This window comes from Beta vulgaris, chromosome 8 (genome assembly GCF_026745355.1).
Source record: "Beta vulgaris subsp. vulgaris cultivar EL10 chromosome 8, EL10.2, whole genome shotgun sequence".
NCBI classification, from domain to species: domain Eukaryota; kingdom Viridiplantae; phylum Streptophyta; class Magnoliopsida; order Caryophyllales; family Amaranthaceae; genus Beta; species Beta vulgaris.
Genome location: NC_079209.1, coordinates 46,410,865 through 46,414,050, shown reverse-complemented (window position 1 = coordinate 46,414,050; position 3,186 = coordinate 46,410,865). Strand labels below are relative to the sequence as shown.

The 3,186-nt window shown below is 38.1% G+C and overlaps 1 protein-coding gene across 1 annotated transcript; it reads left to right on the top strand.

Moving 5' to 3' along the window:
• Positions 1-586: 586 nt before the first annotated feature.
• Positions 587-2,846, top strand: LOC104884237 (probable polyamine oxidase 5). Its single transcript, XM_010668855.4, has one exon. The coding sequence runs from the start codon at positions 867-869 to the stop codon at positions 2,505-2,507; it is 1,641 nt and encodes a 546-aa protein (XP_010667157.1). The 5' UTR covers positions 587-866; the 3' UTR covers positions 2,508-2,846.
• Positions 2,847-3,186: the final 340 nt, after the last annotated feature.

Sequence of the window (3,186 nt, the reverse complement as noted above, 5' to 3'; positions counted from 1 at the left end):
ACTCGAAGTCTCAAACCTAAAAAGTAGGATTGTATTTATTACGAGACAATCCTATATTTAAAAAGGAGTAAGTACATCACAAGAAAAACATACGTGTTGCACGGGGAAATGCCACCCGTATAGTTAGTACTTTGGGACTCCAATTCCATTGGTTAATGACATTTAATTGTGGAGCTAATATAAACCGTAGGAAGCATCTTTGGTAGTCCCAAATCCTAAGATCCTAGCCTCCTATGCTACACTATAATTCAACAAAAGTAGAGCCCTGTCTTTATTACAAAACCAAATTCCAAAAGTAAAAGGCAGATGCAACTGCTAATGTCACTGTGTGCAAGATGCTATAAACAAACAACTCATAACACCCAGCGCCCCAGCCCTTCTAACTTGTAAATTAAACCCTTTTATTATACATCCGGATATACCGTAATTTAGTATAGTATATACGTCACTATTTTTGCATTTATTGCTCATTTTAAGTTCTCCAAACGAGCAAAATTTACGTAAAATGTAAAGTTCTGAATGAACAATATTTATTTAAAAAGGTGAACTTTTAATAAGTAAATGAGCAAAAAAAAAAATAGTCGTGGATATAACATGCATGTGCTGCACCCAGCACTCCTTATAAATTTCTTATCAACACCAGATTAGTCTTTCCCACCACACACACCACACACACCACACCTTACAATAATTTGCTCCATTCTCTCTCCCTTTTGGTTCCTTTCTTCTTGCTTTCTATCATTTTTGTGAATGTCGGTATAGTGTTTGTTAAACTGCCTCAGTGAACAAGAAAGCAGAGGGGGAAAGACCCTATTGAAAAAAAAAAAGTTGGAAGAGAGAAAAGATTTGGTTTTAAGTAGTAGCAAATGAAAATGGTGGCTGAGAAGCCTAAAATAGTGATTATTGGTGCAGGAATGGCGGGTTTAACAGCTGCTCACAGACTGTACACAGCAGCTATAGGGGTAAAAGAGTCATTTGAGCTGTGTGTAGTTGAAGGAGGGCAAAGAATTGGGGGAAGGATTAATACAACTGAGTTTGGGGGTGATAGAATTGAGATGGGTGCCACTTGGATTCATGGGATTTGTGGGAGTCCAGTATATGAAATTGCTCAAAAAATCAAATCTTTAGAATCTGAAAAATCATGGGAATGTATGGATGATTTGTTTGAGGAGAAATTGTCAACTTCAGAGACTAGAGCTGAAGATGGGTTTTTGGTTAATCCTGCAATAGTTGAGCCCATTTCATCACTTTTTCAGAAACTTATGAGTTTTGCTCAATCTAAAGCTGAAAAGGTTGATGTGAGTGGGATGCAAATGAGCAGCATTGGTTCATTTCTGAAGTTGGGTCTTGAACAATATTGGGATTCTAGGAAAGGGAAAGCTGAAGATGAAGAGGAGGTGAAAATGTTTGGCAATTGGAGCAGGAAAATGCTGGAAGAGGCAATTTTTGGTGTTTTTGAGAACACCCAGAGAACATATACTGGTGCTGGTGATCTGTTGAATCTAGATTATGCTGCAGAAAGCGAGTACCGGATGTTTTCTGGGGATGAGATAACGATTCCGAAGGGTTATATAACCATTATTCAGTCTTTAGCTTCAGTTTTACCCCCTGGTATGATCCAATTAGGCAGGAAGGTGGTCAAGATTGAATGGTTAGGGTCTGAAAATTATGATGATCATAGTAGTAGTAAACCTGTGAAATTGCATTTTTGTGATGGGTCAGTTATGCAAGCTGATCATGTCATTGTCACAGTTTCACTAGGAGTACTAAAAGCTGGAATCAGTGAAGAATCTGAAGGAGGGTTGTTTAGTCCACCACTTCCTTCTTTAAAGAAGGAAGCAATATTAAAACTTGGTTATGGTGTTGTTAACAAATTGTTCCTACAATTAAGCCAAGAAGAGGGAAATCTTTGTAAGATTCCCTTTATGAAAATGGTTTTTCATAGGGAAGATTCAGAGTTTAGGCATAAGAAGATCCCGTGGTGGATGAGAAAAACAGCTTCAGTATACCCAATTTATAACAATTCAAGTGTCTTGCTTTCTTGGTTTGCTGGGAAAGAAGCTCTAGAGCTCGAATCTCTCGATGATGAGACGATAATTGATGGGTTTTCGACAACTGTCTCGAGTTTTATCTCAAACATGAACCAATTCCAGCAGATAGGCAATGGTAATATAAATTCTAAACAATCTGAGTTCGAGTTCGAGTTCGAGTTCAAGAAGGTCTTGACGAGCAAATGGGGCACTGATCCTTTGTTTATGGGGTCATACAGCTATGTTGCAGTAGGATCTAGTGGTGATGATTTTGACACACTGGCTCAACCACTGCCAAGAGACGGCGATATTGGCTCTACAACTGGTTCGCCGCCTCTTCAAATCCTCTTTGCTGGTGAAGCAACACATAGAACTCATTACTCTACAACTCATGGTGCTTATTTCAGTGGTTTAAGGGAAGCCAATAGGCTTCTTCAGCATTACCACTTGGTTAAACATATTACCGACATCCAGTAAATTGCAACTTGCAATTTTGCTACACAATAGAGGAAATCTACTACATTTGTATTTCTTGTTCTTTGTTTTTTCTTTTTTCCTAGTGATTTATAGGTTTTGTACAACACTGCAGTTATGTGTTGGTGTGCACAATTAGACAGCTTAGGTAACTCTTTATATGTTGAGAATGGATGGTGGGTTTTTCTGTTCATTGTTACTTAGGACTCTCTAAATTTGTAAGAGATAATGCAAGACATTAGTTGTGAAAAAGAGAGGTTGGGGGCAACATTTTAGATGTACTAGATGAACAACAGAAGCTTCTTTTGAATATTATTACAGCTTGATTTTGTTGCTGAGCTACTTTGATTTGTGCTATTTGTCTTCAATAGTCCCCAACTGTTGATAATAGCTGGATATGATTATATTTTGAGGCATTGGGATTTGAAAGATGAGCAGAATATTGCTGCATAGCATCTCTCCAGTCCTTAATGCAACTCCAATAACCCCCAATAATTGCACCAGTCAAAAGATAAACAACCTTGTTCCCAGAAAAAGTGCAAATTATATACTTCATATCATTCACCTGCAAGTAGCACCAGCCGACCTGACCCCACAAGTCGACCCAAATCTAAGCTAAAATAATTGAGTTAGAGTTAAGAGTAGAGTGTATTCACTAGCCGGCAAAATATACCCGTATCCA